Here is a 15,043-nt window from a genome sequence, read left to right as displayed (position 1 = left end):
GGACACATTAATATTCACACAGCCATATGTGGTACAAATGAATATATATATATATATATATATATAAGTTTCTGACATAGAATGCATGGCCTGTAACTTGATTGTCATGATGTTCTACTACTGCTACCCTTTATCCGTTCATTATGGTGGAAAGACATTATACTTGAGATTAGATTGGTCGAGAAGTCAATCGTCTTCTTCATCTTCGAGTTCATGGAACTCTTTACGGTCTGATGGTGGTGAAACAAGGCATTCCCGGCTCACATCTTCGACTCCTTGTCACAGACTCCATGATTAGAGTTTGGTTGGCCTGTCAACCTCACATCATACTTCAAAGCAACAAGATTTAGAATGGTCTTCGACTGGATACAGCCTCGCACAATTATTAGCAGGACCAATTATTCTGAAACGATGCATGAAACTGAAGTTACCGCACGAGTATTAATCGACTCGACAATGACTTCTCCATGCTGACACTTAATTATCAGATACTATGGATCATACCACAAGAACCGTATGAAGGCATCATGCTTTAGAAAACATCAACCAGCGAATGGCAAGGGAAGATGTGGTTTACGTTCCGTTCTTTCTTTCGATCTTCCTGAAGAACATTGAGTCAATTTTAGCTGCTTTGTTCGAGTGATATCATTCACCCCCTGCCTCAGTTAATGCTTGCTGGGAAACCATTTCCTTCCACCGTTCACCGGTGAACAATCATAGAATGCAGTGAGAGAGACCACAGGCAATTAATGCCTCGATCAACAAAAAGCCATGCACTGCGAGAGATGGGGCCGTCTGCCACCTTGGAAGAGATCGGACCACTCCTCTTAAATAATTGCGGGGGTATAGTCTCGATCATTCCAATCGAGCAGTCATAGATTACATCACCCGTAAATGAACTGAGCGAAGTCTTTCAAACCCATCCATCACCTTGTTCACATGCAGTCACCATGGGCTTGATGGAGTGATGTCCGATCACTTCGTGCAGACAAGGACAGTGCAACAAAGTGTGGCAAACAAGCTTAGTAGACAAAATGCGTGACCTATAAAAGTACACCAAATTCTCGCTGTCTACCGCTCATCTCCCTCTGCCGCTGCACCATGACTTGTTGAATCTGCAATGCCCATTTTAACCACCAGGGGGAAGGAAGTGCAGCCGCTGCAGCAGTAGGATGCTGGTAATACTTAACTAGCTTTAACGGGAGCTGCTGATGGGAGATCCAGGGGGGGGTGGGAAACTGAAGGCATCGGGTTCTTCTTCCTTCTTCCTCTCCCGGTTCATGCTGCTTTTCCTTTTGCCTTTAGCTTTGCCTTTGCTGCTGCTACCATTTCATGGTAATGGATGTTGCACGACCGAGACACAATATGGATTCCACCACTCGGTGTTCTTACTCCATGACCATTTCTGCTCTAACCAGTAGGTCAACATCCGAGTGTCCTCGAGTATACCAAACGGAGGGATCGCTTCGGCTCCACGCAATCTTCCCATTCGTTCTCCTCTCTCTTTCGAACTATTTTGTGTATTGTCTTGACTTGGCAATACCAATACTGAATGGCTATTGTTTCGCTATTGCCCTTTTCATGGAGAATCAAGGTGGTCCATGTCGCTGTTGCATTGACTAGTGTAAATATGAGAGGAAGAACATTCGACTCGAACAGCAAGAATAAACAAACTGTGGCCACTACGGATCTAAATTGGATTCACAGAAGGAAAGCACTCAGGAAAAGGGAAGCGTAAAGCCTTTGGCAAAGGCCTATATCGTCTGAGAATAAATGAAATTCTTTGTGCCTCCTGAACAAAAAATATAGCTTTTGTTTCACTAAATAAAGCGACTATATTCTGGAATTTGATTGTGACTCCAAAAGTGAATTACAAAGTTCATGAGAGCATCATGATCTGAATATAGTGAAAAATAAATGATATTAAAATTAAAATTTATTAATTTATTAAATAAAATTAATAGGGGTTTTTTTTTTTCTACACATCATGTTTTTGACACCTGTATATAAGTATAATATTTAACTAAAAAAAATTCAAATATAATATGTCCAAAATTTATACACGTAAAATGCCCATAAGTCATCATCTATCTATATCAATGTTGGCATAGGCTTTCATGTGCTCACTTCTCTATCCGATCATTTGGATTAAGTATTAATATTCTTACTTATAAAATATGATTTATAGTGAGTAAACACTTACTAAGTATAAATTTTTATAACTTTATTCAGGCGAACATAAGTCATGTCATATATATTATATTTTAAAATCATCGTCATAAGATAATTAATAATAAACACTACTTATGGTTTCTTTAGCAAACATAATCCTATAACATAAAATATAAAAATAAAAAAGATAAAATTTTACGTCGAAATAATTTAGGATGTTTATATGCACATATAAGAAACATAGCTAATTTTATGAATTTCTATGTCGAAATAACATATATGTGTACTTCCACACTGTACATCATAATATATATACATACTCTGCACATCATAATATATACGTATACTCCCATATCATACGTTATAATATATATGTGCATTTTTATAATACACGTTATAATATATACATGTACTATCACATCACATGCCATACTATTATTATATGTTTTGAAACATGTTTTCTAAAATATATTTTGCATATGATTATTTATATGATCACTATTTTACAATGAATTAAACTTATACTTACTTGAACTCAAAAATAAAGATATTAATAAAAGACCTCATTCCTTAATGATCAAGTATGTTGTGAAGTGATATACCTATTAATTTCGGAGCATAAGATCATGAGATGACCTAATTAAGAACCCTACCTCTTGAATTATCGATTTACAATAATTCATTACAATAGTCCATAGAAAAAATTTGATAAAATCTCTCATAAAATAAACTATACTTAATCAAAAAATTTATCTATATTTCACTATCAAATTTTCTTACAATTTCCTCTAGCTAACGTTAATCAAACCATCGTACAATTCTATAAAAAAAATTTACTTTACTATTCTAGTAAACCAAACGATCTTGAATTGTCATAAAATTTCGTAGAAAATTATGAGACATATAAAACTAAATATATATCAAATTTTAGCTTAAAATAAAATCATTTGGAGATTAAACTATCCTCCTAATTCAACTATCAACACTTATTATGTTTTGTTAAAACTCGATTAGGATTATCTAAATTTATAAACCTCATATATTATTGAACATAAGTGGTATTTACTCAATTCTAAAACTCATAGAACCTTAGAGTCTAATTATATCTGTAAGGGGACTAATTTAGCTCATACAAAACTCTTTCTCAGAAAATAGAAGATTTTGAGTAGCTTAGATTAAGATAAGAATAACTATATGCACCATAAAAGCCAAGATTTATACAAAACATATCTAAAAATCAAAGATAAATTGAAAGTTTTGGTGACTCAAAAGTAGCCAAAAATTTCACCCTATGATCTGTAAAACTAAAACCTTAGGTATAGCAAGTAAACAATTGACTTTTTTTTTACCTTATCTTCCTTAGAATTGAGGTTTCTGACCTCCATTTGACTTATTGTATTATGCTTAACGTAAACATTAATACTTATCAATTAATATTTCGTTAAACATTAAGAATGATATTTTAAAAATATATATTTTAATCTTAAAAATAAAAAAAAATATGAGTATATTATTTATCATATTTATGAAACATTAAGATCGTGGGTGAATCTCAGGACACTCGGGGAAGGTCTTACGTTTCTATCATCGAACAAGGGTGTGTGGCAACTCTCAAGTGAAATCCCAACGCGAACGAAGAATACAGTGACCCAATGACTATGATTTACATCCAACTAGGAGACCAACATTCATTGACATCACAACCCCCCGTGCTCGGTCTGCTACTGCAATAGAGAGAACAAGACCTGTCGGCGGGGTCGTCGTATGCAGCATGTCAAGGCAGAAACATGTGTTGTCATGCCCAGCCAAAAGATTGTCTCCCCCTTCAAAGATACCAATCTGATTCCAAGACCAAACGACGACGACGCCGAGGGCAATCTAATCATAAAGATCCCAAATCTTTCATTCTAGAAATCAAATCCAATCACTGGTTGGAAAAAAGGGACGTTGGTCGTTCCCAAAAAATTAATAATAACAGTAGAAGAATGACCACGATACAATGCAGAGGAAACCAAACAGTGAGTCTTTCTTTGTCATGCGATGCTGATACTTGGTAGCCTGAATAGTAGCAGCAGCCGCAGCAGCGATCTTGGGCTATTAAGCATGAAGGTGGATCCTCGAGAGACTGTCTCGAGTCTCAGGAGGAAGTGGCAATGCAGTAGGGCTCCCATATGAACAATGGCCTGCGCAGCTGGCTGCACCTCCTCATGTTGTGCAGCAACTCTTCGCGGTTCCGCCGCTTCGATGTGAAGAGCAGCTTGTTGTCGAGCGGAGGGCGATGACCGCCGACCGCTGTCCATGTCCTGCCGTAGCCGTGATCGTGGTGGCTCTCTGTGCTGACACCGAGCGTGGATGCCGCCACTACTGCAGCCGCTGCAGTGGTGGTTATCGATGACGCCCGCCTGGCTGTCGGTGCCGATGAAACAGTGTGGTTGTGCTTGTTTTGGCTGCTTGTGTTGTCCTCCTCCTGCGCGGATGGCTCGTGTTCGGCCATGCCACTCAGCGGCATATCTCCGACGAACTTGTTGATGACGAGCGAAGACCGGTGAACCTTCATGGCACCGCTCTGTTGCTGCGGTTGCGTGCTCACCTTTACCTCGACGACGGTTCCCCTGTCGACGACTTCCACTTCCTCTTCTTCTTCCTCTTCTTCGTAGCAGTTATTTTCCTCTAATTCTTCTTCCTCTCCACCATAACGGTTGTTTCCTTCTAGTTCTTCTTCTTTCACTCTTAACTGTGTTATTCCCATTGATTCGCTTTCTGTAGCTTCTTCTTTTTCTTTCTCGACGTCTTCTTCTGTTAATGTTTGTGTGATTTCAGCGGCAGCGTCAGAGGCATCGGACTCGTAACCGGGCTCGTCTCCGTAAATGGTATCGATGAAGGAGAGCACGAGGCGGCCGTCGACGCGCCGGGCATGGAGGTAGTTTTGAGGAGGGACGGGGACGGCTTCGACTACGAGGCGCCCGTCGCAGCGGTGAGGCCGCATGTGGAAGCAGGGGCCGTCGCGTCGAGAAATCGACGGGAGCGGCGGAGGGAACGACCTCGGAGGTGACCGCCTGCTAATGGAGCAATGGTAGTTCACCGATGTCAGCTCCGTGCCTCGGGGAGACCGCTCTCCGCGTTCCGCTGCTATTACCTCGCCTGCCTCTGCTGCTGCATCTTGCTTCTCATGGACATATTTCGTCTCCTCTTCTTTTTCTTTATCGTCGAGCAAGGGTAGGTCGTCCATGAAGGAAAAGAAGTCGTCGGAGCCGGTCTCCGAGCCAAGGCTCTCCGTGCATATCTCAAGGCTCTTCTGGCTTAGCGAGCTCGAAGAGGGCCTCACGAGGGGATGAACATAAGGAGTCGCCGGCTGGTCAGCTGCGGCAGCGGCCGTCTTCTGCGACTGGATCGCGCTCCATATATCGAATTGCGAGGGAGGCTCCTCGCCGCCCTCCTTAAGCGCCGGAGGACGGTCTTCTTCGCTCCGGTATCGATCCGCTGGCGATAGCCAGTTGCGGTGGCCCAAGTTGAAGCTTGCGGGCGAGCTTTGAATGACAGCCACCGACATCTTTCCTTGGCCGGACGGTCGGAAAGCAGAGTGATTACGAGTGTCACTGAGAACAAAAAAGGCAAAAGGGGTTGAGAACTCAAGAGGATGGGAGATGAGGTCTACTGTTGCGGTCAAGAGTGGAGGGAATTGGGCAGGGACAGGAAGAGTTTGATTACCTCAAATAAGGATGACATGCAAAGTCCAAAGCTTGCTTTCCTTGGTCCGGGAGGCAGAGAACACAACGGAGTCAGGGGAGGGATGCGACGGGTTGGTTTGTGCTTCCAAGAAGAGGGAATCACGCAAGGCCGCTAAGGAGCGAGGAGGGGAGGAGGGGAGGAGGGGGGGTATTTGTAGGTGCGGAGAAAGGCTTCCTCTTTGGAAGCTTTTAGCCTCCTGAGGGTCCCCCACCACTCTCTCAGCAATCGCACCTTCCTTGTGCTTTCCAGTTTTATACCCTCTCCATTTACCTGCATCACTCGCTCGCTCACTCTGCTTTGTCATTTATGCTCTCCTCTCATTTCTTTCCCCCGGTAATGGATTTTATATCGCTTTCCTTTATGTTTTATTCTCCACAACTTCGAATAACTTTTTCTTGCAATTTTTATACATATACCCCTTTACATTTGTCCCACTAAGCTTATGTTGACTTCATATTTAAAAACTTAAATACATAAAATTAATCCTGTTTCTGTGCCGACTCATCCATTACTTGCATTCTCTACTTCCCTTGATTAATCAATTGGCCGGGTGGTGTTTGTTCTGGTTATTTATCTAGTATAGTTCCTTGAAAGCAAGGAAGGCAAGTCAATGGTGAACCAGGGATTGTAGTCATCCTTCCATTCCAAATAATCTATCAGTCACTCCTTTTTCCCACTCCAATTAATTAACTCCGGTCACACTTTTTATCTAAGCCGCAAACACTGCAACCGAATAGATGCCACTCTTTGGAACCCAAGTGACGCAGTTTGGATAGTTACATCTCGTACAACATTCCCTTCCAATGGTGTCGACGAACTAGTTCGAACCACGTAATTCGAACTAGAGAGAGAGAGAGAGAGAGAGAGAGAGAGCGCGCAAAGGGTAGGAGATATTAATTTTCTGATGTAATCAAGCTTGGGACATGGCCAAGGCTTCTCCAGTGTTATGGCCTTTTCTTGTTTCCCCCCTCTTCTGCACCACGCTAAACGTGGCGAGAAAGGGGGTCACTACATGGTGGGAGCATAAGATCCGGCAAAATAGACAGAAAAAGGTAGGTTGAAGGCATGGAAGGGAGAATGGCCCTCACACATGGATGAGAGGCAGTAGCTCAAGTAACTCACATTCCAATCGATTAGAAACAATCAGCTTATTCGATGAGATGAACGACAAGATGAGAACAATTGATGATCAGCAATAAAAAAAATGAGACGTGTGTATGACACAAACTGGTTCCACGAGACCTTTGAACTCTTCCATGTTCTAAAACTGATTTTATCTTATGGGAAACCTTGCTGGCTTCCACGTTCATTTATCTTATGACAGCATGATGATAGCTCGAGGATTACAAAAACTGATTCCTCTACACACAATGAGGCTATATCAGCTTCCGACACTCCTACAGCCCTATTCTGACCGTAGCAACATCTGGGATGATACAAAAATGAATTCGTGTCAGATTATAGACCATAAGCCAAAAACCGTGCTCAAATCAGGATCGGATACAATGGCAGACATGCGTCGATGGGTTGGACCACGGCAAGGGTCTCGGAGTGAGACCGACGCATCCTTGCTCGCGCCCATCGACATGCTCAAGACACCGCGCCACATTAAGGCCTCAAATCCCTCGCCGATGTATCCTTCACCAAACATCATATGCCACAAAATTTTCGTCCTAAAGGCTACTCCGGTCACTGATCCTTTGGACTTTTCCATCAAAGACCACGTAACACACGTGGAAATATGCCCTGTGGGGTTGTGTAGACCTGGTTACTACACTAGTGAAGATGATAACGATTTAGATTTTACAATAGCAACCATATCTTTCCCTAGTTTGGTCTCAACCAGCATAAATCTAGTATGCATGGTGGAAAATTGCAAATACATGTGCTAAACGCAACCAGACAAGAAACATCACCCACGCACTCGTTTAAAAAAGTGGTTCCATTATTGGATCCTAGAAGCCGAAAGATCCACTCTAACTCTCCAAGTCTTTGTTGAGGTCACCACCACCACCACCGCCACCCACTCTGAACTGCTAACACTACATCTACCACGCCTTTGCCACCAAGTAATCGTCCCCCACCGTGCTCCCTCTTAGAACTTGACCCACACCAGCATGCAATCTAGCAAAGAATCCACCAGCACCACAGACAAGGACTCAAGATCTAAGAGGAGATCTCATTGCCTTCTTTTTAGCATGGGACCAGTTTAATTTGAAAGAGTCTCTGTATGAAGTTGATGATAAAAGAAGGGGAAGGACAGTCCTTTGGACTAATAATGAAGCAGTGGCCCAAGGAGGGGACCAACTTCTTACTGTGCTGATGAAGTCAAAGAGGGGTATGTTGCCACCATGTTGTCGAGCACTCAGGTTTGAGAAGAAAGTGGTACGGCGGACCGAGGGAGAAGTTCTTGGTTGTGGAAGGGAGAAGAGGATCTCTGCAGTACTTTTACCTGGCTGTCAACAGATTGGATCTGAAAGCACTCTGTGGTGGCAAATGATGATGAAAGGCTGGCCCCCTGGGGATGGCGTAAACGAAAGGCTTGATGACGATCTCAAAGTGTTTCCATCTGTCGTTGGTGCTTTGTGCTCACCTGTGAGTTGTGATGTAAAGCAAAAGCAGTACCTAATCGTATAATCTGGAGATCGCAATCTGTAAAAGACTTTGGAGAGAAGTGGTCCTCGAAAATTTGGTGCTCAATAAGCCCCCGCATTGGAAAGCCTAATTATTCACTGGTCACGCCGGCGTTAACTAGATGTTGTACCGCGTAATAAAAGATGGATGGACCAGGCAAATGCGAATGTGGTTGTGCATATCAGTACCTAGTGCATGTGAAGAAATAGGAGGCAAACCCATATAAACAAATAGCAAGTCTTTTACCCGAGCACTACCTCGACAACTATCTGACGCTACGTACTCCAAGGAAAAACTTAACACTAGGTCAACGGTCTGTTGATTCAGCTATAGATCGCATGATTGGGCCAGCACACTTCTATTTGGCCACCTTAAGTTGTTCATGCAATTATGAGGCCCCAATTAATATACAAACTAAGCCAGTTAAACCGGTTAGATTGCCAATTTAAATGGGCCAGAAAAAAGAGCATGCGAATATCCATGATAAATGGCGATCAGAACCCTTACCTCGAGTTGAGCAATCGTTGCCCTTTCTCCTTGCCAATGCGACTAATATCTGCAAGCGTCCAAAGCAGCTTCGATAGACTTCCTTTGGTAAAACATAATCTGAAATCAAATCAGGAAATTATCACGTGAACCTAAACTTAAATTCCATATCTCTTAGTGGCAATGATATGATGAACAAGCTTATGGGACCATATCTGAAACCACATTGTAAATGTTTTCTATTTTCAGTACTGTTTAAGATTGTAGAGGACAGAAGATGCCAGCCCGCAATGTAAAGGACCACAAGTACATGTAAGTTTGAAAATAATACCAGGCTAGACATGCAACCGCGGACAGCATCGACTACTCAATATTCCTTCAGTGACAAAATTGCAAGAGCAGGTAAAAACTAAGAAAAGAAAATTGACATTTCCTAGGAATTAAGGAATATATTCAAAAGGCCCATGTGGGATTCTCATTACCTGAAAAAGACACTACCACAATAATTTTACTTGATTGAGAGGAGATCGAGTTTGCACCAACATCATAGCTTAAACTGGGCCAGCAACATTATCTCATATAAGACCGTCTGATTCTGAAATGCCAAATAGTAGCCAAGGAGCATGAAGAGTATGTTGACGTTACCATGAGCAAACTAGGTGATACTCCAACAGTCTGATGCACATTAGCAGGCATGAATTCCTTCAAGGTCCTAAATCAGTTTTCACAGTGGTAATTACAGCCAAACGGAAAAAGGTATACAACTAATAAATCAAACACTATATCACGACGCTAGCAAGCAAGGAAAGATCATTGCAGGGATGGTTGTACTTTGCATTACCATTTTAACACCAAAAGATGCAGAATTTCTCTTGATAAGCTTTGCATCACATCCATTTATGCAAATTTTAACAAAAACAGATGCAGTATTTCTCTTGATAAGCTCCAAAGCTCCAACCCCTGGCTTTTCTACCAAGAAAAGAACTGTGTTCAGATTCATTAAAACAAAGAAAAAATATCTTATCACTTAGTGTCTAAACTTCTATATCCATAGGAGCAGAAACTGAGGCACAATCTTTCTCGGTCCTAACTATTCAAGCAATAACCACTTCTTGAATGTGAGGATCTGGGATTCTGCAGTTATTTTTCCCATGTAATAGGTGAGTTTGAAATAGGAAAATAGTAAGAGACTGAATCATGGAACCAGTTTCTCTATATTTAGAGGTAAAGCTGTATATTTTGATCCACCCTAGACCCCGCACCGGCGGGAGCCTAGGCGGGCACGTCGGTTTTAGAAAGAGAGACCGAATCACACAATATAAAAACATATACATTAGAGATGCAATTATGCATGACAAACGATACTTGTTGATCTTTCTTTAATATCCTGATAAAGAATCGATTTCATTGCCTTCTCAAAGATGGGAAAAAGAACTCGCTACGGCCATAATATTTCATCATGGTCAACACCTTCAAAGTCAGAATCAACCCCTACTTGCAAACAAGATGATTCCAGATTTGCCACAGCAAAGCCTAGATTTATCTGGTAAAATATACAGATTTAGCACATATGTGACTGCACCAGTGCACAGTCCATGGTGATCATACACAGTTAAGCTCACAGGCTCGAAGCTAGCATATCGACATTCCTTAAAAATGTCTGACCTGCTAATGCATACACGACCAGTAATGTCATAGCAATCATTGATTACAGTGTTGACATAGATATTCATCACATTATATACAAACAAAAAATAAAGAACAATGTACCTCAAAGTTTGAAAATGAAATGCCAGAAATATGACAACAATGCTGAGGAACAGAACAGCAAAATTCAAATTAGCAACAGACCAAGAATTCCCTTTTGTTTCTGAAAAAATCCTGTGGCCGACCATACTGACAGTGTGCCCAAAATTGACCATGTGTGACCAAAGAAATGTCAAATAAAAGTAAACACTTGTATATTGTTGATTTTCATGTCAGAAATCAAATGAGAAGAATTCATTGCACTAGCTCATCATGAAAGGAATATGATATATGATTAGAGCCATGAAAATGCTCGAAAAGTTATCAGAAACACAGCTATCAAAAACTAGTTACTAGAAAGTAACAATGCCAATGATCGCAAGCCCATACTATGCAAACCAGATTTTAAATCTATCTGCCACATTATAGCATATGCATGGTGTTCCATAACCTAGCCAACCATAACTGACCAGCTTGACCTAGTTTCTTGTATGGAACGCACCCAAGTCAAGTTCAAACAGTTGTAGGCTACACTACCAAATCTCAACTCTACCTGACTGAACCAATAGCAGCTGTAGCCTACAATACCTAATCTCAACTTTGCCTAACTGAATCAATAGCCAATCCTATGCACAAAGCAAGCAATCAAGGAAGCAAAATGATAGTCAGGCTTGCCTAGAAGGTGATCTATTAGGAAAAGAATTATGGAAACTATAAGCTATGAAAAAATGATGTATCAATGTGATGCCAGATCCCACCTTATATAAGAAACCTTCAATTCCTTTAATGCTTGCAGTTGTTTTGCTTATAAACATTTTATAAGCATGTGAACTATACATAAACATGTGATACTCGCTAGTACTCATCAGAAGGCCTCCTTTTTCACTAATACTTCATCCTTAAGTGACATAAAAAATCTTATGTTCTTATACTGCTCTTGTTAATGTGCTCTTTAATTTTCTTCCCCATCATCTTATCTATGTTCGTTTCAAATATTTTGAAGTTATTGGTAGGTTCTTTTCACCCGGATTCCATCAAAAAGATATTGTTGTCATACTAAGCACTGGATCATGCACTTCCACAAAAAGGTGCATCTATGTCCTTTGTACATTCTTCGTCTCCTTGAAGCAGTTCTAGATGTAAAAACTATCACTTCAACAGAAATTATGAACAATTTACCCATATGTTAAACCAAAGGTGCAGGCCTCTCCCAATAACATGACTATGGAACCTCATCCTAATTAAGATAGTGGCCTACCAAAAGGATATATTGCCTAGTTGAAGACTATTTCTAAATTGCATAGCATCTTGTTGTAGAAATAGACTCCTCTTCATGAATAACTAGGGATCCTTGTTTGTCAGCTGTTCCCATTTGTCAAGTTTTATGGTTTTTGATTCTGTAGTAATGTAAACAAAAATTAAGCTTCCCCATATTAAATATTAAAAAAAATGAATTTTCTTTTGCTTCTAGATTTATTGGTGGCACTTATCGTGTCAAATCCTTGATCCATGCTTTATAGGCTCATGGAGAATATCCCTGATATGACAAAACAAACTCATTTTGTAAATTAAAATAACATTATCTAAAGCACACACAAACGTTCAGGAAGGCTAGAACTGATGCAAATTTCTAAAGTTGGAAGTACATAGAAAACAAATACCATCAAAATAGTTTGCTAATAGCACTCCCCAGAGAACATCATTGTTGTAGTTGAATAGATACGTATCAATACAATTTTTCTTATGCAGAAAAAGCATAAGAATCCCACTCATAGTAGATGTCCATCTAAACGCATATATTTCTATGCCTTAAAGGTAATTGGCAAGATGTATAAAGGATGTTGAATGCAGGAAGGCTACAATGTTCATGCAGATTTCAATATCTACCCCTCAGGAATGATGTATTTTTCAATCCATGCCTAAAAGATATAAAAAGTTGTTCAAGTAATACTGACCACAACTGTTCAACTAACTCTGTGATGGAGCGAGTGAGTATTGATTTTTACATAATTCACTTTTATCATTGCCAAAGTTCAAGACCCAATTTACATGGCATATTCATTTGTCTACGTCAGCTTCCTATGCACTCTAAAGAAACAATGCCCATAAAGTTAGTAAAGTTGATTCTGGCAAATCTAAAATCAAGACTATAACTAGCTTCCCTTTGAGAGTTTTATAGTCAAATACAAGCACCATTCAGTAGTTCTCCAAATGAAGAAGAGCTAATTTATGATTTTACCCATTTCAAGCACAATGAACCATATGGAAAGTTAAATTTATCATTGGCTGGATTGAGGTTATTGCAATGGAAACTAGGCATCTGATGGTTGGTGTTGAAGAATCCGATTGGTGAGTTTGTCAATGTCAAACGTTTACACATCAAAGGTAAAGATAACTCTAAAAGAATAGTCCAGTATAACTACAAACAGATTACAAAAGATCAAGGTATGATGTGTCAGGCCAGGCAATGATGCAAGTCATATCTAGCAACAGATGCTGAGGCACATAAAGGAAAAGAAAAAATGCTGTCGCGAGCAAGGTGCCATTGCATTAGAATCTCTTGTATGTAATGTGCTCATTAATGCGTCACTTTTCTCAGACTCGACTCTTACCTTGTAGGTTTCACAAAGAACTAGATGCATTAAAAATCCAAAAGCAAATCACGGCATGATCTACCTATATATAAATAATTGAAGCCTCAAGTTTTTCGCAGCAACTGAGTAACATCTTCTTTACCATGGAATGAACAACTGAATGTTATCGTGTTAGATCATGACCGATTGCAAGAATCGCCATTCTCAGTTAGAATCCAATAACTTATCCAGCAGACATCTACTTCCCCGGAGCAATCGAAAAGGATTCTCTCCCTCATTCGATCCACTTAACCCTTTTCCAACCCTATATGGAAACAACGGTCGTCGGCCCGCAAGAACCGGCAAAACGAAGAAGAGCATTAACAACGCTGATCATAAAAGGGGGAACACAAAAGGGAAAGAAAGCACGATACTAGTGCGTGGTCGGCGGCGTCCTCGGAAAGGAGCAGAGGTGGCGGATGATGGCCGAACGACCATCGGCGGGCACCTCGACGACAGCTTCATCTCCTCCTCCTCCTCCTCCGATGGCCACCGATCGAAGCGAAGACCCTTCTCCTTCCCGGCGCCGAACGGCGAGGGAACGAGAAAAGAAACACAGGGCTTGGTCGCCGTGCGGTTTTGGTGATTTAAATGAACCAATTTGGACCGATCGTGAGCCGAAAATAATGCTCCTACTTTCTTGGGCTGGGCTTGATATGAAGCCGCGTATGGATGTTATTCTTACACGTTGAATAAAGATATTATTATTATATTTTTCTTGGAAAGTCTAAAAGATGGTGCATTTGTCATATAGATTATAATATAATAATATTTTCATCCGAATATTAATATTTTCCACATGTACCAATACCATCATAGATTAATATTTTCCCACCTAGATTTCATCGTGGATACCAATACCATCGTAGATCTATAAATCGCTCGATACTTTCATAAAAATCATGTTTACTTCCACGTCAACTATGCGATTATCATCATAGTCATCCTCGCTATCTTTATAATCGGTCATCAATCTTCTCATCGACCATGAATGTTGTTATCGATTTCGCTAGTGTCCTTGAATGCCTCTTTTGACATAGATCCCAGATTTGCTGATTAAACCTTCCTCGACGTCTCCTTCAGTTGGTTATCTACCTTCTTTGCTTGTATCTCTTACGCCTTGCTATCATCACTGATGATCGACAACCTCATTCATATAGTATCAACTGCTCCTCTTCATTGAGAAATCACATCACTCTATGGATAGTTTGATGATCGTTCTCCTTTTCCTATCAAAAAGTAATCGATTATTTTATATAGTGATTTTATCATAGTTCGTAATATTCATCGTAAATATGTAATATTTTTTCCTATGACTACGCGATCGAGAAAAATCTCTTCTTGTATAAATATATATTACTTAATGAATAAAATTATTTCTTAATAAAATTATTTAATGATAACTTTTATATTTTAATTTTATTTGTATAAATTATTTTATCATATATTATTATACTACAACATAAAGTACATTATTCCTATGACTTTTGCAAGTTGATGTTTACTAACTTGATTCCTTATTTTTTAACTTCAGAACACAAAATCGACCAAGGGTCAAATTAGATACTTGGTATACTGTATGGAGAATGCAATTCTAAATCTGCCACCTGATCAGGAACAGATGGTTTGGGTCATCGATTTCC

General features: G+C 40.2%; 1 protein-coding gene across 6 annotated transcripts; it reads right to left on the bottom strand.

The window, feature by feature from the left end:
- Positions 1-4,051: 4,051 nt before the first annotated feature.
- Positions 4,052-13,986, bottom strand: LOC103968699 (uncharacterized). 6 transcript variants are annotated; one of them, XM_065129387.1, is made up of 7 exons: positions 13,444-13,986; positions 9,863-9,985; positions 9,667-9,733; positions 9,504-9,577; positions 9,353-9,397; positions 5,881-9,141; positions 4,052-5,768 (listed from the first exon to the last, which is right to left on the bottom strand). In XM_065129387.1, exon 7 carries the CDS (start codon positions 5,720-5,722, stop codon positions 4,310-4,312), a length of 1,413 nt encoding a protein of 470 aa, XP_064985459.1. In that variant the 5' UTR covers positions 5,723-5,768; positions 5,881-9,141; positions 9,353-9,397; positions 9,504-9,577; positions 9,667-9,733; positions 9,863-9,985; positions 13,444-13,986; the 3' UTR covers positions 4,052-4,309. The 6 variants fall into 6 exon arrangements, with proteins under 6 accessions (XP_064985459.1, XP_064985458.1, XP_064985460.1 ...); XM_065129386.1 differs by having other exon boundaries at positions 5,881-8,494; positions 9,043-9,733; XM_065129388.1 differs by having other exon boundaries at positions 5,881-7,647; positions 9,043-9,733.
- Between the last annotated feature and the right edge of the window lie 1,057 nt (positions 13,987-15,043).

The sequence above is a fragment of the Musa acuminata genome, chromosome BXJ2-10 (assembly GCF_036884655.1).
Source record: "Musa acuminata AAA Group cultivar baxijiao chromosome BXJ2-10, Cavendish_Baxijiao_AAA, whole genome shotgun sequence".
Classification (NCBI taxonomy): Eukaryota; Viridiplantae; Streptophyta; class Magnoliopsida; order Zingiberales; family Musaceae; genus Musa; species Musa acuminata.
Note: the sequence above shows the minus strand (reverse complement) of the source record. Positions and strands in the feature narration are given on the sequence as shown.

What these genes read in the sequence shown, in the direction of transcription:
- LOC103968699 (XM_065129386.1), bottom strand. Translation starts at nt 5,722, where the DNA reads ATGTCGGTGGCTGTCATTCAAAGCTCGCCCGCAAGCTTCAACTTGGGC.